This window comes from Lepisma saccharinum, chromosome 28 (genome assembly GCF_977018435.1).
Source record: "Lepisma saccharinum chromosome 28, izLepSacc3.1, whole genome shotgun sequence".
NCBI lineage: Eukaryota > Metazoa > Arthropoda > Insecta > Zygentoma > Lepismatidae > Lepisma > Lepisma saccharinum.
Genome location: NC_139256.1, coordinates 4,516,306 through 4,537,159, shown reverse-complemented (window position 1 = coordinate 4,537,159; position 20,854 = coordinate 4,516,306). Strand labels below are relative to the sequence as shown.

The 20,854-nt window shown below is 38.0% G+C and overlaps 1 protein-coding gene across 1 annotated transcript; it reads left to right on the top strand.

The window, feature by feature from the left end:
• The first annotated feature begins 2,757 nt into the window (after positions 1-2,757).
• On the top strand, positions 2,758-18,710 carry LOC145980668 (uncharacterized). Its single transcript, XM_083113722.1, has 4 exons — positions 2,758-2,989; positions 12,703-12,907; positions 14,323-14,597; positions 17,783-18,710. Exons 2-4 carry the CDS (start codon positions 12,704-12,706, stop codon positions 17,922-17,924), a joined length of 621 nt encoding a protein of 206 aa, XP_082969848.1. The 5' UTR covers positions 2,758-2,989; position 12,703; the 3' UTR covers positions 17,925-18,710.
• Positions 18,711-20,854: the final 2,144 nt, after the last annotated feature.

Sequence of the window (20,854 nt, the reverse complement as noted above, 5' to 3'; positions counted from 1 at the left end):
ATCAATTGCTGAATTCAAGACACATTAAACATGGTTTCACCGTGTTGGTGAAACAAGAAATGTTATTGTGTTAATAAACAGATTGAGATCGGGACATTTATGTACTAAACAACAATTATTCAAAATTGGAGTAACGAAAAATAAGATATGAATGTGATTGGGAAAGTCGTTGAACTATATATAACTGGAACTCTCGCTGCAACGCTGATCGACCACGAAAACTGAAGCCACTTTTGCGATTCGTTTCTCCAGGGAAGAAGGGAAGAAAACGTCGTGATCCCATAAGCTAACATGTATTTACTCGCCTCTTTGCTTTCGTATAGCACCAAAAGAAACATAATTTAAACATATTTATGCATTCAGTGCTATAAATGAATGTCTTATTAAGCGTTTCATCGCTACATTAATAGTTGACATGTGTTTTCTTCGACCAATTTATCCAGTCTTAAGTGGGTTGAACATATGGTACGGTCGTATAATACAATTCGTTTAGACAATTGCCCGGGTGTAAACTTTTATCGGTATCATTCTTAAAATATGTGAATATTACAAATAAATATATTTGTTAAAAGTTGATGACGGTAATTAAATGTCATAGCGAAAGCTTTCGAATGAGTTTACACCCACGTGTTTCATAAACTGTCGACTGTCGCAACTCGCAAGTAATTAAATTTTGTAATAACAAATTGGAATTTTTCATAATTTATAAATACATGAAATTAAGTGAGTCATGGAGAGAAGCTAATCAGAAGTAACAAAGCGAATTGAAATAACTAATCTCCGGATAGATATTTTGTCGTAAAATATTAGTTTTATCTGCATGCCATGCTTACGAGTAATTTGTGTATATTGTTGGCATGTCAAGCAATAGTTACTAAATTGTAATTGTGCACCCAAAAAAGTGTCTCGACATTGTGGCCCAACTTCCACACAATGTATGTTTTTCTCAAGACGCACAGGAAGAAAAAATGTGTAGAATCTTCGAAATGAGTGTTAAATATTGTTTGAGATTTTTTGACCGTGATTCATTTTTCTTTTGTACTGAAAGTGTTAATTGTGCATTAATTGTGTGCCAAAAAGCATTTTATCAGGGTGTCTACCAGCCTGGAAATCCTAGAAAAATCAGGGAAATTTGCTGTATTTGTGGAAAAATGAACGTTTTCGTAGTAATGCACCAAGAATAAGTTTTTGAAAAAGGAAAAGGACAAGCAATACATTTAAAATTTATTGCGGGCAAACTCTAATTCAATGTGACATACTGAGTATAACTGGTAATTATACAGTAGAAATTTTATATTAAATACTTTAGGAGAAGGTAACGTTTCGAAATTTCCCACTTTGTTTTGCATTTCTTTAGGTTTGGTAGATATGAGGAATAAATAATTCAGATACTTTTACTCAATTTTACTGTAATTATGCATTATTTATGTTATAATTCTGATAATTTATGTAAAAAAATATTGCGTTAATCACAAGTAAATACATGTCAAGTATTACGTAAACGCTCACCCCTGAATCCTTTCCAATAGTCGGTTAGTATTCAATTTCTCCTTTTGTTATCACTTTTACATGTTAAGCGTTTTATATCCTTTAATAGATATTTTGCACACGTTTCATTCACAAATAACAAGAATATGCATAGAAACTGGTGTCTGAATGCAGGTAATGTACTCAATGCAATGCTTTCTCATAAATTATGGCTTTTATTTCGGAAATAATCTGCCGTAAAAATCCATTTGCAGCCACAGAAAAATTCGTCTCCTTGAGCTTTTCTTCCTCCTTCCCTGGCATAACTAAGCGAGAGAATGGTTTCACTTTTGCCCCGTAAAGCTGTCCTTCCATGTTATATATAGTTCAATGGGGAAAATGCAGATGTGCATAATATAATACTGGAATGTCCAAAAGGGAAAGAAATATATTATACGAAAATTTATACAATTTAAAAGTTCCATTTCCTATAAATTTGATGAATTTGGTGGTCAATTCAGATGCTCGAGTGGCTTATACATTCTTAAGAAAATGTAACATGAAATTGTAAAGGGAAATTATTTTATTTTTCTTCTAAATAGTATTAATACAACTTCTGTAGTGGCGACGATTAGGGGGCAGTTGCCCCACATTTTTTACCACTATTGCCCCCGCACTATGCTAAACCTTATCTACCGAGGGATGTAAACTGTCCTTGCCCCCCTGTTCAACACCTTGCCCCCCTATTCTGGCACCTTGCCCCTCCAGTTTCTGAACTCAATCGCCGCCACTGAACTTCTGTGAAATAATGGGGGGAGGGGAGATATAACGATAATTTAAATGTAATGTAATTATGTATGTAAATCATGGACAAAAAACGGCTTAAAACTGTCAGGTCCAAAATAAAAGCTTGATTGATTGATGCTTGGTGGAGGCACGTAGTGGTTAGGATACCTCTTTAAACTATAGGCCCAGTCCCGATTAGCCTTTCTGTACATAAAGTAGACATGAAACAAACATAAACAAACAAATCAATCAATCAAACAGTCCAAAACTGACTGAGTCTAAAAAATTCTACTGGACATAACCCACCTCGTTTTTCTCCCACTCAGATATCTCGAGTGGCTGAGCATGGTGCAAAACAGCATCCCAGCCACCGAGAGATGAAACGGGGGGAAGGAGGGGGCATGCCCTTTGTGCGGGCGACGCTTTCCAACTAGGGAACCGTGTCGCGCTATATAAGCCACTCTCTCCCGCAACAAACGATATTATTCTCGTCCGTCGCCGCCACTGGAAAACAGCCTGCATCCCTTCCGTGACGTCATACGGTAGAGACTTGCAGCCGCCTACCTGTTTCCCCAAAGCACTTCTCAGTGAGAGGTTGGGCAACTGCCGCAGGGTAACCTTTGCTTATAAAAGTCTCTTGCCCCGTTTCAGAGGGTTGTTTTATCTGTGACGTCTCTGGTTGAGGCTTCAGTCACCCTCAGAAATCCAGTCGCTTCGTTGGACCCGGAAACTTCAGGTAAATAACTATTGACTTTCCTTTATTTTTCTACCCACTTGTATCTACTAGTGACCCCCTCCCCTTTATTTACCTTGCACTATACGTCGCCAGAAATTTTTCTAGGGGTAGCTAATTCATGTAGTTGACATAAAAGTAATTATTATTATTATTAGTAGTAGTTGTAGTAGTAGTAAAATTAATAATAACCGTGACGGTCCCGGGATCGAATCTCGGTTAAGACATTGATGTTTCTATCCGTTTGTCCTGACTGAAAAAGTAGAAATGTGAGTTTGATTCATATGAGTCTGATGTGTGGAGAAGACCGCCGCTTAAGGGTTTTCCCTGTAAAAATATGGTTATCACAGCGCGCTACGATGCCAGGAGGGCGGGTTTGAATCCCGGCCTGGGCATGTGTATTCTTTGTGATTGTTCCTTCATCCTTTTCATCATATCATCATTCATCTTCATAAAATCAAATAATTACAGTAATTACTGTAAACTAGTAATAACTATAAATAATTTTGTTCCCGAACTCATTAAAACTAGCTTTCTTAATTTTTTTTTACTATGCTAAATTATACATTGGTGCAGCAATATTTCACCAATATTTTTTTGGAAGGGGTACAGTGCCCTGTTTCCCTATCACAAAGAATTGACATAGGGAAGATGAACTCGTGGTTAGGGATACTCACAGAGAAACACCCTGTACCAGTGGCGTGCCCAAGGAGGGGTTGGTGGGGTTATAACCCCACCTTTTGGTCCAGTATTTCTATAAAAAAGAATGTCAAAGGCAGGAAAAATATGGCAAAATAAGGACTGACTACTTAAAAAATGTACACACAACCCCTCCCTTTCGAAAATCCTGGGCACGCCACTGCCCTGTACCCACATTGGGAGGCGGGGTGCACACGAACATGTTACCCTCAGGCTCATATCGAACATCAACAATGTGAATAGTATATGAGCAACGAAAATAATGGGAAATTATCTGGGATAAGAAATAATTCCTGGAGAATTTCTCCTTACTGCATCCTCCAACCATGTTATCTCACATGGCACTGAAATACAGTTTTCAAGACATTCAAATACATTCACATGGTTGTAAGAAAATTATAATCTACTAAAACCGTAGTAGGGCATTTCTTTTGAACCGATAGATGGCAATGTTTGTAGGAAGAAAATAAAGTAAGAAGCACTTAAAACTCGTAGTACGACGGCAGAGAAAAGAGACCGAAATAAATTCAGTTAATGCTACGCAGTATTGTAGGCATCAGAATGGTTGTTTACGGTGTGCGAATTAACGGAGGAGGGGGGTTCCTTGGATTTCTCACCAACAAACATAATATATTCTCCATTAAATACAACAAAATCGAAGAGTTTTTCCATCCGTTAAAATTAACATTCACTATGAGTCATTCCATGCGAAATCAACACAGCCCCCAACCTGACCATCTCCGATTTTCATGAAATTTGGGGAGTTCAAACTATGCAAGGAACTTAGTAACTATGAAAATTTTTAGTTTCGTTTGTCTTGTAATTGTTAAATTATTCAAGGTCAAAATTAGCAGAAATTGCCCTTTTTGAGCCCGCTTAGTTATACTAAATGTGCTGTAACTCCGCCCCTATTTCGCCTAGAAAGCTCAAATAAAGCTTATTGTACAGGGAATTGAACAAGCTTTCAAATGATATATAACAAGCCTACCTTTGGATAAAAATATAATTTTGTCACTTGACCTTGAACTTTGACCTTGAATATCTCAAAACATGTCATCACCAAAAATTATGAATAAAATATATTTGGTCCCTCATGCCATACTATAAAACATATCAAAAATCATTCTGAGACTGCAATGGGATCAGAAGATACAAAATAATATGTGTAACTATGTGACTGATAAAAGCCTCATTACATGAACTATGACGAGTCAAAAGTCCTTTAACACCCGCTACAAAATGTAAAGGAGTTATCCTGGTCCTGAAAAAAATAGGTTAGGCACAGGGAGATCTCTAACTGTGTGTGTCAAGCGCAGGTCAGGCATATTTTTGACCGCCATATTGAATTCAACGCAAAAATTTCAAAGGATAGGGGGTGATGTGATATATTAAATCAGGCTAGAATTTCACGAGAAATGAAGCAGCGAAGGTTTTTCCAACTTCTTTTTAGGCAGCAAAACGTTATACTCATATCTTTCACTTACGATATATGCACATTATAGTGTTGTCAATATTCCTGTGAGCACACTCGTTGACGTCTCTCACACTCGCATAGAACATTTGGTAATGTAGCATGTGCAACAACATCGCAAGCAGCAACTATGCCTTCTCTCAGATGGTCAATATCAGGGACTTTTAGTGCATGCACCATTCTCTTCAAATGTTTCTGAAGGTAAAAGTCCTCCTAAGATGTTAGATCTGGGGAATGTGCAGGCCTTTTAATAGATCCCCGTGTGCCCATCAATCTACCTAGAAAATTACCATGAAGAAATTGCGAAAATGTTCACATAGTGTAATCACACACTGTCCTGTTTCAAAACTCTGGAAAAGTGCCATATCCCATAAGCAAGGATGAAAAACCTGTTCACTTAACACATCCAAGAAGTCCTCATCATTTAAGGTTCCGTTGTTGAATATGGACCAACCATTCCCGTTCTCCATACACTATACCACATCATTAGCTTACCAGCAACAACCATTCGGCTGGGATCTGTCTACTGTAGGATATCAAATCACAGGTATTGCATATAATATTTATTAACTTTACCGTGAACTTAAAAATTAGGCTCGTCACTGAAGAATTTTTCATTCCAAAGGAAGTGTCACGTAATTGCTTGAGATATTTTTCCCAATATTCTCCACTATTCAAGTATTTGGTGAATGTTGCTGATTAAAATCATATGCAATGGTGCGTATACTTCTTCCTCTCCCAAGATGTCAGCTTGGTCTCGACGAGTTCCTAATACGTTAGGAGCATTCTTAATACTTTGTTTTTAACACCTCGAAAAGGAGAAAATGGTTACAAGCATGCAGTAATAACTTTTTATTGGTTAAAGATACTTTGGAAAAAGCTTCGCCGTTTCATTTCTCGTGAAGTTCTAGCCTGATTTGTATATCACTTCACCCCCTTTCCTTCAATATGGCGGTCAACAATGTGCCGGACCTGCGCATAACACACACAGCTAGGGATCTCCCTGTGCCTAACCTATTTTTTTCAGGACCAGGATAACTCCTTTACATTTTGTAGCGGGTGTTAAAGGACTTTTGACTCGTCATAGTTCATGTAATGAGGCTTTTATCAGTCACATAGTTACACATATTATTTTGTATCTTCTGATCCCATTGCAGTCCCAGAATGATTTTTTGATATGTTTTGTAGTATGGCATGAGGGACCAAATATATTTTTCTCCCGATTTTTGGTGACGACATGTTTTGAGATATTCAAGGTCAAAGTTCAAGGTCACGTGACAAAATTATATTTTTATCCAAAGGTAGACTTGTTATATATCTTGAAAGCGTGTTCAATTTCCTGTACAATAAGCTTTATTTGAGCTTTCTAGGCGAAATAGGGGCGGAGTTACAGCACATTTAGTACAGCTAAGCGAGCTCAAAAAGGGCAATTTCTGCTAACTTTGACCTTGAATAATTTAACAATTACAAGACAAACGAAACTAAAAATTTTCATAGTTACTAAGTTCCTTGCATAGTTTAAACTCCCCAAATTTCATGAAAATCGGAGATGGTCAGGATGAAAATTGCACATATCTGTGTTGATTTGGCATGGAATGACTCCTATTTGTCGAATAACTGTTACATTTGCGTAATCGCAATTATTATTCTTTATCACTATGTTCCTCAGACGCCAAACTAGAATCCCAAATGATTTTTTATTCATTACATCACTTCGTGTATCCTTCTAAAAAAGCCTTGCAGAGTATCACCGAAATTGGAAGCATATTATAGGAGATTTTGTCAATAGAACGAGAAGCAGTTTTCAGCTGTTGAGAGAAACATCCAGCCGAGGCTTAACTTGTACATTTTAAGGATTCTGTAAATTGGGGGTTGGGTCGGTCTTGTCCCAGCAAAGTTACGCCTTTGAGGGAGAGATTAAACTTATAATTTTTGCGTAATCGTTAGTAATGATAATGATGGTGATAATGTGTGAATTCAAAGGAAGGCGGATTCCTTAGCATCCCCCCCCCCCCAAAGCAAAAAAGTTTAATTCCCACAATGTACCATTCGTACCAAACAATATATGAATATTTCTAACTTGGAATGTGAAAGTAAAACCTGTCAATTGCTGTCAACAGTGGCGGCGATTGAGTGCCAACACTGGGGGTGGAAGAGAAGTTACTTTTTCTTGATAGACAAGGCTTAGCATTAAGATGCAAAAAGGTGCAAAAGGTGGGGAGGAACTTTCCTCCTAATCGCCGCCACTGGCAGTCAGCTGTCAGTAGTATGTCGGTCGTGTTTGAAGTAAACGAATCTTTGGAACTCACTGGATAGCTGCTTCGCATAGCTTCCTGACAAAAATAACCACGAAATTTGTGAAGATACTACACGATTGTAAAATCTAACACAAACGGCAAAAAAGTATCTGCGGCGATGTATCCGGTAGGCAGTCTGATTGCCACACGGAAGACCCTGGTTCGTTTCTCGTCCCGGGGTAGCTGATCTAAAGGTTGAAAATATTTCCGACCTTGTCCCTGCAGAAAAGCGGCTCTGGAGTTCTTCCAGCCTCTAATATATGGGTACCTGGGGATAAAGACGGCATTCCCAACCCTACTTGGGGGGGGGGGGGGTGTAAGGGGCGACCCTATACAGACACAATTCCACATAGTACTCTGAACAGCATTTTGCAGACTAGCGAGGCTGTGGCGACTGGACCCATGGCCAGTATCATCCTCTATGAGACTTGTGTTGTGTCCTCTCCATTTCTGTTTCTGATTGTCCCTTCATCTATTTCATTTTATCACCATTCATTCTCATCATTAGCCAAACTGGCAGAAGGAAACGCAAAGTAAAATAAATCAATTCATTCATTCTTTCATTCCAACCCTACTGTAAATATTTTCATATACAGTATTCAGTGGCGTGCCCAGGTTTTTCGAAAGGGAGGGGTTACGTACACTATTTTTCGTAGTCATCCCTCATTTTGCCATCTTTTCCTACATTTGACTTTCTTTTTTTAGGAATACTAGGCTAAAGGTGGGGTTATAACCCCATCAACCCACCCCCCTTGGGCACGCCACTGACAGTATTGGAAACAACTGCTCAAATATAGAAAAACTGATAACGATATACTTGAAATTGTACAATAATGAAAACATTGCACAATTACTCTCTACTTGGACAACACAAAGCTACCTACCTTATTTGTATCAACATGCTACCTACATTATTTGCAAGTGTTGTCTTATTTTGTAACTTTTTACATTAAAAATTACCATTAAAAGACAGAAAAATGCAGTACCGTACAGAATATAATATTAAACAAAACCGAAAGTGTGATGCATGTTCCATAAATACAATGAAAGGGTACAATTCGTCTTTTGTTAACGCAGGCAGCAGGTCGTGACATCTGCTGGCAGAATGTGACAGCCGCGAAGTGAGCGAAGAGAAAGATGGCAAGGTTAGGGGTCATGGCGACATTGTGCAATACAATCGTTGCAAGTCTCGCTGCTCTTAAACAAACGCCATTGTTGGCACAATAGGAAATGTGTTATTTCGTACTGTCAGGTTGTAATTTTCAGCTGACGTTTCTGCTTTGTCCGGGATCTCGTATCTTGTGAACATGAGAGGGCCAAGTCGACAATCAGAAATTGGGAAAGCGAGTTCTTGGTGGAAATTGCGACTCTTCACGCTGAGATGTACGTGTGGGGCTAATAATTGCCACTTAAATCGTGCATTCTTTGAAATCATGTGAATGTGCCATTATGTAAGTTCACTAGAGTTCTTAAATCATAAGCGGTTGCTTATTTTGGTGGTAGAAAAAAATAAATTTGAACAAAATGCACCACACTGAGATTTTTTAAGAATTGAGATCTATGGCAATAGATATCCATCATAATTGTGTCAAACAATAGCAGCATTTTTTTAAAAAAGAGGGTTTAAAATTGAAAAGTTATGCCCTTAAGTGAGATATATTAGAAGAAAGAAACGTTTTAAATGAGAGAGGGAGAGAGAAAGTTATTGTATGTTAATATTCTTATTCCTTTTATTATTACTGTTATCATAATTATTATTGTTGTATTTTATATTTGCAGTTTGACTCTTGCGTATTACTTTCAGGTATATATGCATCATTTTACATGTAGCTTACTGCTCTAGGCCCGTACCCAAGGGGGGAATGCAGGAGGGCCATGGCCCCACTCAAGCCATGAAAAATTTTAATTTGAACGTATAGAAACGTACAAAAATTACGTTGATGGTTTTTCAAATTTTACATGAATTTCGATTTTGTCCTTGCACAAATGAATAGGTTGTTTCTGGACAGAGGCAGGCTATAGAAGTCTGCAGTCTGCAATATTGGGGTATTTTAGTTCTATAGCCATTGATGCAAGGTTATCAGGCGTTCCGATTTAGTCGGGACAGTCCATTCCTTTTAATCCATGTCCCGACCTTCTTGCCTCACAAATGTTTCACATAATTAGAATAGAGGGGAATTTTCTATACTTTTTACATTATGGAAGAAAGTTTCCTCAATGACTGCAATACAAAACCAACTATATAAGGGGCATTTAGCTGTCCACCCGCACCACAAGGTCTGTGATCCCTTTCGCCACCACTGAGCGAAAGGATAAAAAAAAATGTTTTGTCCGACATCAGGGTTTTTCTGCAACTGATGTCCATTCTGCCACTCAATGGCTTAGGGTTAATTAATATTATGTAAATGGAGAATCCAATTCACAGCAGAATCGTTGCTAGATTTTGGGGGCAAAAAATTTCCTGAAGTACTTTTAATATATATTGTTATTTGTCCAAAACACTCACATTAAGTACATTATTATTTACGAAATTCTGCCAATCGGAATTTGTTTTTCTGCAACTTTTCTTCTTTTCTACTTGTAATTATCTTGAACATAAATACACAGTGGTGTGACCGTACAACAGTGAACAGACAACTTTCACAGTATGCAGAAGACATCAAGGTCAAAACGATGTATGCTACAAGCTGTTGAAAATGGCATTTTTCTATCCCACATGTATGCAACCCCATTTAATAGCATTTATTTTTACTGTCGAATAAGATTCTAGAAGCGAAAATACACCATAGAAACAATATTATGCCAGCAGACACAATGCCAGAGTGAAGTCACTTAGCCGTTCCCTTCAGATAATTTATTTACAGAGTTCGCACTGACTCCAAAGTCCTGGGCAACTGGAGGAGTCAGGAAAACAAGACTAGGACTAAGGTCATTGGAAACAAATGATTTTTGCATGGCAGAATTTGTAACCGGAAACACGTTTCGTTTTATCTTCCAAACAATCTTCTCTTTTGGATAATATTGCTTATAAAAAGGTTCTTTCATTTATTTTCAAAAATGTTCAACAAACGTGATTCATTTGATTAACTTACAAAGTTGAAATGTAACTCTTATTTCTTAGCATATTACATCATTATACAGTTATGTAAAATACCTGGAAAAGTCAGGGACTTTGCAAACCGGGTGCGAACCCTCATCTATCAACACCACACACATACCTATGTTGCTTCTCGTAGGCTATTTGAATTGTTTGCATTATGCAGACATGTAGTCTGCCCCTATCATACAATTTTTTTTCGCTCTCTGACAAACAAATGTCAGTGTCAACTGCTAATATTTGTCACGTGGTTGCATACATATAGGTTAGAAAATGCTGTTCTTCAACATTTCGTAACAAAATGAGCACATTTCTCTACCCACCCTCTCGTATACACCCCCCCCCCACACACATATATATACCAGGTTGTTTTAATTAAAATGACGGTGTTCAGAGTGGTACAGCACGGGCTGTAATGAGAGTAGCAGTCTGAAACTTCGTAGATATGCTCAAGCAATGCGCTCGCGAATTATGCATAAAAACAAATAGTTCCAATTCTCGCCACCAGGGTAAAAAAATGGCGCTGTAAGCAGTCAAAACGTGGAATTTTCCGTTAACTCTGACGTCAAAGTCGGTGGCATTGCCTAACCATTGTGTGAGCTCCCTGGTTGTTGTTGGTGACGCTTGTTGCTTTTTCCTTTAGTAATGTTCATGTAATTCAAATAATAAAATTGTAACGATATTTTATTACAAAGAGTATTGTTTTCTGCGATTTATAGTGTTTTTCCTGTAACTATACCAAGTTTTGACTGCTTACAGCGCCATTTTTTACCCTGGTGGCGAGAATTGGAACTTTTTTTGCATAATTCGCGAGCGCATTGCTTCATTAGCATATCTACGAAGTTTCAGACTGCTACTCTCATTACAGCCCGTGCTGTACCACTCTGAACACCGTCACTTTAATTATAACCACCTGGTATATATACAGTGTATAATATGAGAGAAAATTTATTTAAAATTCGCCTATAGGTCTGCCCCCCCCCCCTAAAAAAATCCTGGGTACGGCAGTTCATATGTAATATTACATTGACAAGGGCTAGGTGGCAGAGCAGCCTATAGGCTGAACCTCACCGGCTTAATAAAGAAAAATCATCATTATTATTACTAAAGAAGGAAGAAAATGAAAAAGAAGTCAGACAGAGGAAGGAAGGAAAATAAAGCTATGAGGGGGGCAGAGAAAGAAAGAGAAGATATGAAAGAAGCGAGGAGGAGAAGAAGAAGAAGAAAGGATGAGAAATTAAGAAGCCAGACAGACACAGCGAGGGAAGGGAAAGAAAGAGGAAAGGGAAAATTGAAGATAAATATATAAGAGATAGAAGATAATACGAAAGCTCTCCATGTACACTCGTCTCACTTAGTGCTCGGGCAGTTTGTTTCCTTATAGGCCTACAGCGTATTTCTGAAGGTGCGTCGCATAAAACACATCTTGTTACGACTGGGAAAAAAATTCACCACGGAGAACATTGAGAAAACATTTGCGCTGTGCTTCCAAAATGATAAAAAGTCTTGAATTGAATGTTTTTTTTTTTATAATTAAAGAATAGAATTCATTGCACTGGGAATTATTACTTTTTGTGCACAAATTGCACCTAAAAAGAATGACTAACTAGCCTTCGTAAACCCGAACGTTTATGGCTGCAGCAACACAAGCCTTCCATCTGTCCCTATCCTGGGCATGATCAGTCCACTCTTTTCCATTCCTACCGATTTTCTTTAGGTCCATCTCAATGTTATCCCTCCATCTTCGTCTTGGTCTTTCTGCAGGTCTCTTACCTTCAGGTTTCCCAACAAGAATCCTGTAAACTCTTCTTTCATCTCCCATTCGTGCCACATGGCCTACTCATCTAAGTCTCCAATTGATTTAATTATTCTAATAATATCTGGACATGAGTGCAAATTATGTACTTCTAAATTACGTAACCTTCTCCACTCACCTGTCTCCTCATCCCTTTTAGGTCCAAAGATTTTTCTAAGGATTTTATTTTCAAATACTATTAATTTATGTTTCTCTTTATGTAAGGGACCAAGTTTCACATCCATTTAATACTAAAAATAAAAATAATAATTATTAATTAATTATAAATGCCGAAAGGTCCTAAAATTCTAAATACTTATTTTTCTTAGCACCTAAGAAACGGTTTTCTAATTGTAGGATGAGGCCTTATTCGGTGTTGCTCGCCCTGGTTTTCTGCGGGGCCCTGGCATCGGGAGCCCCGGGAGGCCAAGAGGAGGGACGCAGCTACTTTCCTGACAACCAGCTGTACGACGCAGGAAGCCCGACGGTGCCCAAGAACTTCCGGACAGCCCTCATAGATATCGCCAGGGAAATGATCTCCAGATCAGCCTCCGTCAGCCAGGTGAGTCGAACACTCAATAACTTGTTTCTTTTTCAATCGCTGTTTTTTTAACACCGGTTCTGCTGCGGCTGCCATTTTCAAAATGAGAGCACGTTACTACGCCAGAGGTCCTGTGTTCGATTTGATTTTTGTTATTTAGCGTAGCTTTTCTGCTACTTTTCGCTAATCGCGGCGATGAGGATGAGTGATGATACGTTCAAATAGATGAAGAGGCACAAATAGCAACAATGTTCAGGCCGGGATTCGAACCCGGAAGCTAACCTCCGTGTCAGAGTGGTTAGCACAGTGTTCTACGACGCCAGGGATCCCGGGTTCGTTTCCCGGTCTGAGCATGGGTGTTTCTGTGTCCCTTCACCTATTTCATCATATCATCTCTCATCTTGGCGATTACTCAAAAGCGTCAGAAAAGCTACTCTAAATAAAAAATCAAATCGAGCCCAGAAACCGGCGACGAAGAGCGATGTGCTCACTACTCCGCCACGAAAGTCAACATATGTGTGTATGTGTGTGTGTCGTATGTTTAGTTCAAAATGTGGGCTATCTCGCCATACTGTACTGTTGAAAGTGAAAAATAATGTGCTCGAAGGGGGAGGACCACTCTTTCTCGTTCAGGTTTTGGAATTAAAAATTGAAATCAGTAGTATTTTTTTTTTATTTCTGCTGACCCATTCCTGTAAAGATGAGAAAGCTTCAAACAAACGAAGGAATGAAATGTATGTTACATGGAATGGGTAAATGAGAAGGCAATATCAAATTAGGATTATTGAAAATACTTGTGATACTTTGCAAATTCTATATGAAGTTTGGGCAGTAGAGTCCTGCATCGAGAGCTTTTTGCTCGAGCGCCAAATAGTTCGCACAGACGACGCTAGATAGCGTACGGAATTTACAGCTTCTTCACTCGAGCGAATAACGCTCGACCAGGCAAAACTATCGGTATACGCTCGAAGTCCAGTAGTACACGTATAACCGTAATTGTCTTTGGTAGTGAAATTGAAACTTAGGCGAACATAGTCACTAGTCTCTCTTACCAATACATAGCGATATATGAAAATGAAATAGATGATTATGGGCTGAAACCTCCAGGATGGATTTTACACATATCTTTCTACGATTATTGTCACATTAAAGTGATATTTGTTTCTATACACTCGAGCGTGATACTCGAACGAGTATATTCAATGGAAAGTGGTTCCATATCCATGCAGTACTCTACTGTTCAGGTTGCCAGCTCTTAAGAAATCAGGTTGCCAACTGCTTAAGTACTATCATTCTCTTATTGTAATGAACAATTTATGCACATTTTTGATCGATTTTTCTTCTGTATTTTCTTCTCTGGGCTTCGGGCTTTGGAGATAGCCTAGAATATATATGTGTGTGAGAGAGAATGCCCTGAATTGGTCTGCCTATTCCAGGTGCTGAGCCTGAACCTGACCAACCTGGTGATCCTTCTGGTGCTGAAGGCGCTGCTGTTCGGCGCCGGGCTCTTCTCGTTCGGCTACTTCAAGAGGAGCTCCGACGAGAGCTTCGTGACGGAGAGCGAGGCACTCCTGCTCCTCAGCTACCTGCTCAGCGACTCCTCCTCCGACTACCAGTGCATGTACCGCGTGGCATGCGAGGACCCGGGGAAGGCCAGGGAGTACCTCACCGCCTCCAAGATGGCCATCAAGGGCGCCAAGATGCTTAAGGGGTAAGGCTCGCACGTTCCTATCAAGGGTGCACGCATATAAACATGGATACAATGAAGTAGGTGGGGGATGCCTATGCAAATTGTCTCAACTGGAGGATGCTCTATGAGAATTTTGTGGACTGGAGGGATTCCTAGACTCCTGAACTTCACGTTGACCTACAAAGCGTGGTTTTGCATTTGGTTAATTCCATGTGTGACTCACACTACATTTGACACCTTTGTGCCTCCCCGATGGCGCAGTGGTGGCGTCGTCGCCTTGTAATCAAGGGGTCACGGGTTCGATACCTGGTGGAGGCACATAGTGGTTCGGATACTACTTTAAGCTGTAGGCCCAGTCCCGATTATCCTTACTGTGCATAAAGTGGACTTAAAACACCAAATCAATCAATCAATATCTTATGTGGTATAGCCAACAGATATTTTTCTTATTGCATTTTCAAGTAGAAGTGTTAAACTAGTTTGGTACAAAAAATGTGATACTGCATGCATATTGATAATTTACATTTCAATTATTTATTTTATTTATTTTGATTTGCTTTATTTCACTTCGCCTTTTGTGCCACTTTTGGCTAATTTGCGAAGATGGGGATGAGTGATGACATGATGAAATTGATGAATGGACACTCACAAACATCCATGCGCAGGCCGTGGTTCGAACCAGAGACCCCTGGCGTTGTAGTGATGTGCTAACCACTCCGCCACGGGGGCCAGCACATTTCAATTAATAATGACATGTAACTCACACTACATGAATGAAACGTTTTTTTTAATGCAGTTTAATATTTTGAATTTTCTTGCAATTTATTTATTTATTTCCCTTCAACAGAGACAAGTCTCCAATTACAGAAAGGTAATATCAAAATATTACATTTTCATTTACAACTTGCATGTACACACGTACACATTCTCCCTCTTTCCTCCTTTACACACACACACACACACACACATATTCACAAACATAGACAGATAATACATAATATATATATACAGACATCTTGGTGACAGATCAGGTTTACTGCTTAACTGTGACAACAGAAATTATCATAGCCTATATTTACGCATTTCATCTGAATTACACAAAACAAGTATCACAAACACTGGTACAATATATCATTACAACAAACTTCAATATGACAAATCCAATTCTCATAATAAATACATTATTAAGAGAGATACCCCTTTAACATATTCATAAATTTGGTTCGTGTCATGCCGAAATCCAAGTCCACCAAATGATTTGAGATCTTGTTATATTGAAGTGTCATTTTTTGTATTGGCGAACCTTTATACAAAAAAATACAATTTGAAACTAGCATCTGGCTTTACATATAATAAACAATTTTGTAATAATCACAAATTAATCGCGTGACTCACACTTCTCTTCTTTTTTCAATAGCCAAAAAAAAAGAGGTTAACAAACTCACACTCCATCTGACAGTGTTGCCAGACTCTTGCTCATGCATTGATGCCAATTCTTATTTTGTGAACATTTACCAACAACATTTTGTATTTCAATGAGTTGGTAAAAAATATTTTTAAAACTCACTTTGGTGTACATTTCTGTGGATTTAGCCATTTCTATTTTTTCAATTTCCAGAATACTTGCCGAAGTTTTAATTTTGTGAAGTGACGTAGCTTTCTAGAAATTTATTTCTGGAGGGATCCTTGCCCTCTAAATTTGATTTGACTTTTGTTATTTAGCGTCGTTTTCTGCTACTTTTGGCTAATCGCAACGATGAGAATGATTGATGGTATCATGAATTGATGAAGAGACACTTCAAAAAGAACACCCATCCCCAGACATGGATTCGAACCCGAAACCTTCGGTAGAATGATTGTTGAGTATATCACTCAACTGTGATAACCTTTCCGCCACGAAGGTCGGCCCCCACTAACCAAGTGTCTATAATGCAATAAGAATAATACTAATAATATTTATTATAATTATTAATGTTAACAATTCATATTAGTACATGAAAATGTAAAAATATGGTGTAAAAATAGATATAAAAACATACATTCATTATCTAGCTAATTTCTATTTAAGATGAAGAAAATGTGTAGATAAGAAGTTAATCTAAGAAGGAAAATAACTTTAAAATATATTAAAAATTCAGATGATAAAAGGAAGTCTATTATTATTATTATTCATTAATTTTCGTAGACTATCAATAAAAAGATCGAATTATCGACAGAAATGAATTAATCTTATGTTATGCAAACTGATTAAATGGTGTTCTTTTAAACCCTTACCGTGTGGGTCCGGTCCCCTTGGACTTCCACTAGCTATTATTAAATGACTTCTCTATTTGGTGAACCACTACTAAGGGGAAAAAACATATTTCAAATACAGAGCGATCCATTGAAGTGTAGACCGCCGCGTCGGTGTTTGCGCTATCGGCAAGAAGGAAGCTCGCGGCCGTATGTCGGCACTGTAGACTGTCCGTGAATCAAGTTTCCGTAACTAGTTAAAAGAGTGTTTTGTTTACTTACCAATTCATGAAGGAAGGTGCTGGAAGTAACCGCCTTCGTTGTCGACACATTTTTGACACCCCTTTGATGAGGCTACCCATAACTCGCTGCAGTTCCGTTGAATAATGTTGGTAATTTCTTGGCGGATGTTACTTTTCAATTCTTCCAGGGTGGTTGGATTTGACTTGTTAACAGTGTCGATTGAGTTAACACATATGAATCATAATTAAATACACGCTGTGCATTAGAAAACATTTGCTAAGCCACTTTGAGGTTGAATACACTAGAAAAGACACAACACGATACAAGCATCCTATCACTAATAAATAGACCACACAATACAAAACAAGGACCCTTATCACTTCACAGTCTCGTGTCTACTTTCAGGACCTCCGTAAAAACCAGTTTCTAGTTCCTTCGCCAGTTCACGTTAGTTGATGGCTTAATAACGATGTATCAACAATGTGTGAGCATGGAAGGCGACTAGTTTGAACACCTCCTTTCATAAATCTGGTAATTACGGAAACTGTTGTGCGTTTGCTTCATCGACACTCTACGATACCGACAAACGGCCGTGAGTGTCTCGCTTGCCGATAGCGCAAACACCGACGCGGCGGTCTACACTTCAATGGATAACATTGTACTTATAATTTAATTTCTTGGTAACTTAAAAAAGCAGAAATAAATATCTAAAATATTTATCTTTCTTCCAGCATTGTACCCTTCGATCCCAAGTATGAGAAGATCGTGTATGGACTCCAGGAGGCAGTGGAGTACAGTATGGCAGGAGGACAGTGTCCAAGCAGATACACGTGTAAGCACATTGGGTCCCAAAAAGAGACGGGTTCGTCATAGAGGGCAAGAAGAGTGTTTGCGTTACAAAGGACTAATTTCGGACTGGTTAGTGCGAAAGAAGAAATCAACAAGTATTATATCAATCCAGAGACAGATCACGAATAACACTAAGGTATTAAGTTATCAGAAACTTTTTCAAAGGAGTTGCTTTCCCACTTGCGGTTTTGACCTTCGGAGTGACGTCAACAAGATGTTATCTTCAGTAAATAGTAACAAGGAGAAACATACTTTAAAATGGTGAAAAACCAGCGAGATGGTTTTCAAAGAACTATTTACGAGTGGTCCTAGAAGTTTTATCAATGTAAAGGCGATTATTTTAGAACGCAAATGTTGTAGTAGAATTTTTGTAGTGTAAAAAAATGGCCGTTACTTAACGGTGATGACCGTAAATCTAGTGATGGTTCGCCATAAGTTCACTTTACAGCATTTTCACCGTAAAGAAGAGAACCTTAAACACACTCAATCCAACTTCTAAATTACAAACTCTGTACATGACGACAAATAATATTTGAAATGTATTGTACAACTGTAAAATATTTCTTGTCGTCGTGAGGGTTGCAGTTTGACGCTAAACAGTAAAATGATTTACGTAATGGTTCATAAAAGTTGATATTGAAGTAACAACTTGTTTAGGTAATTGCTACTGCAGGGCACCACATATAATCAAATGAAGGGCAAAGGGCTCTGAAGCGTTGTTTTCCCTGGGCTTATTGTGTCGTTGGTTGTTGTTTCTGCAGTGTTTTTTTTTACTGTGGAACAACAATATATTTTTTAAAAATTGAAAAACACTATTTTTATATTATGATGATCCTTACGAACACTCGTATTGCAATCGTGGAGTCATATACTAATTGGCAACGCTTATTAAAAACTTGGGACTCCAAAAATGAACTTGTAAACTCGCCTCTGTCGTGAAGAATGTCATGTGAAGGAAGCATGCATGCATATTAAATAAATTAAAGTTATAATTGATATTTATGATATTATATACGTATATATAATAAAATAATATATATCGACGAATATCGGGCAATTAAACCACATAACAGAAACATAGATATGTATAATAACAATGAAAAACCCTGTTAACATATTACATACTATCGATAAATTGCTAATTTTGCAGGATGAAATTCTCTGTATGAATTTCGTTTTCATACTTAGATCCTTAACATTTTAATCACTCTTACAGCAAATCAACTTAACAAGAAGTTGGAATTTAAAACTTAATAAAAAAATGATATCAAAGTACAATCATATGCACGAACACCGGAGCGTGTAACGTAAATTACAATTTTTCATTGAGTGTCATAATTTTATCTCTCTCTCGTTAGTTTGTTCATTTAATATTTTGTACAAGGCCTAATTTTTTTTAAGGCCTTATTAACATATTCAAGTGTCTAATGTTTGATAAGATTTAAATTATATTTATATTGTATGTATCGAATTCAATGCATTAAATATTTTTATATGTTTTTCATATAATGCACGGCTTTCATTTCCCCAAAAATAATTACTTGCTTTCCTACCAAAAAAAAAATAAAAAAAAATGATTGATTCATTTTACTTCGCTCATCTGCCACTTCTGGCTAATCGCGAAGATGAGGATGAATGAATGATGGACATTCACAAAAACACATGTGAACGACCCAACACGAGCCCCACATAGGATTATACTGGCTGTGAGTCCAGACGCCAGAGCCTCGTTAGTCTGCAAAATGTAATCCAGAGTGTACTCATGGACGTCCGGAAGGGGGGCAAGGGGGGAGCCGTGCCCCGCCTGGAAAATGAAAGTCAACCAAAAATTATATATTTCACACATATAATTTAATTTCAGCCACAATAATATGGGTTAATTATTGCTTGAATATGATAAATTCAAATTTAAGCAATGTTTTATGAGGGAACAACACTATTATTGGGGAACATGTGCTTTGTTTGCCCCCCCTGGAAAAAAAATACCTTCCTTGCCCCTCCCTGGAAAAAAGTTCATGGAAGTACGTGGAAGAGAGATTGAATTTGAGTATCTACGGAATCCTCGTACAAAAAAAGGTTATTTATTTATTTATTTGAAAAGTCCTGAATACAGAAAAATCAATTTTACATCAGGATATCAACCGGAAAAGAAATAAACAAAATAATATGATGGACACATACACACACATATACATATATAACAAGAATAATAACAACTAGGGCAAAAATAATATTATTTATACTTCAGCTGCTTTATGCACGCCGTTCTGTAAGTCTGCTTTGATAAATGGAAGCCCGGAGCGTCTTTTAATGAGTTGTAAGTGGTTTGTAGCCTGTAGAGAAGTGATCTTTGTTCTAAAGATAGCCTTGAAGATTTAATGTAAAAGAAGTTGTTGCATTTACTGTTGGGACGTGGGATTCTGATATTAAGAAGTGGCAAGAGTTCGCTGGTGAAAAGTTGTCCATTAATGATTCTGAAGAGTAGTGTTAAATCTGAGAGTTGACGGCGAAGAGAAAGGTCATGAATTTGTAGAGTGGATAGAATTTCTTGTTTGGAGAAGTTTGCAAGGGCTGGGCATCTTTGGCGCTCCAGCATGTATGTAAAATATGGTACAGTCACGAACAATTCTGGGTTACAACAATTCCACTGACTTTCAATGAGATCATTAGAACCCAGAATTGTACAAAGCAGACTGCAAAAGCGCTTCCTGCGGAACTTCACCATTTGAACAACATCGCCTGGATAATAGCGATCCCCAGATTGGGAAACCATTTCAAAATACTAAATCCTATATTGAACTATGCTAGTAGGACAGCACCGCTTTCGAGCACAACAACAGAAATGCCATTAAGATTTATAAAGCCGTTGTTAGTTCATAGGATCTATGGACATTAGGCCAACACAAGAAACGATGGAATCGCAAGTGTTGACCTACAGTACTCAAGCAAATCGC

Excerpts from the sequence above, each read along its gene's own strand:
- LOC145980668 (XM_083113722.1), top strand. The coding sequence starts at position 12,704 with ATGAGGCCTTATTCGGTGTTGCTCGCCCTGGTTTTCTGCGGGGCCCTG. Across the intron at positions 12,908-14,322 it reads GATCAGCCTCCGTCAGCCAG|GTGCTGAGCCTGAACCTGAC; the intron begins GTGAGTCGAACA and ends TGCCTATTCCAG. Across the intron at positions 14,598-17,782 it reads GGCGCCAAGATGCTTAAGGG|CATTGTACCCTTCGATCCCA; the intron begins GTAAGGCTCGCA and ends TCTTTCTTCCAG.